At 62.9% G+C, this 502-nt stretch overlaps 1 protein-coding gene across 1 annotated transcript in view; it reads right to left on the minus strand.

Moving 5' to 3' along the window:
* The window catches only part of LAMTOR5 (late endosomal/lysosomal adaptor, MAPK and MTOR activator 5), a 4,723-nt gene that overhangs the window by 568 nt on the left and 3,653 nt on the right, over nt 1–502 (minus strand). The window contains 2 exon segments of the mRNA XM_009334756.1: nt 308–429; nt 431–491. Of these exon segments, the coding sequence (XP_009333031.1) occupies nt 308–429; nt 431–491 (183 nt within the window).

Below are 502 nucleotides of genomic sequence, written 5' to 3' on the forward strand. Positions count from 1 at the left end.
CTGCGGGGATCCCAAGTGTGGAAGAAGCGTAGAGCTGCAGTAGCCACCGCCCCCTGAAAGGTTTCCTGCTGCTTTTACAGTTCCTGCTCCTTGAGGTCCCGTTAATCTAATGGACTCACATGCCGATGGCAGTGACCACCTTCCCCCCATGGCTTCGGAGATGGGGCTTCCTCCACATCTGCCAGTTTAGGTCAAGATGAGGAGAGCTGCTCTAGGGATCTGACTCCGGTGGAGGGCCCCAGGGCTGGGGGGGGAGGGGGGAAGGCAAACAGGGGGAAGAGTGGCCCCCCCCGGGCTGGAAACTCACCCGCTGTCAGACTCCAGGCACACCACGGGCGTATCGGTCGGGTCGGAGGTGAGCTTGGCTGCCTGCTGGGCGAGGACGGAGATGACGCCGGCGTGCTCATCCGAGAGAGTTCCTCGGCCTGCGAGAGGTGGGAGATGTCGGCTGAAGCCCCACGTGCCGTGACAGAGCTTCGTGTTGAAGCAGCCTTCCCCCCCC

This window comes from Pygoscelis adeliae, unplaced genomic scaffold (genome assembly GCF_000699105.1).
Source record: "Pygoscelis adeliae isolate BGI_AS28 unplaced genomic scaffold, ASM69910v1 Scaffold482, whole genome shotgun sequence".
In the NCBI taxonomy this organism is placed as follows: domain Eukaryota; kingdom Metazoa; phylum Chordata; class Aves; order Sphenisciformes; family Spheniscidae; genus Pygoscelis; species Pygoscelis adeliae.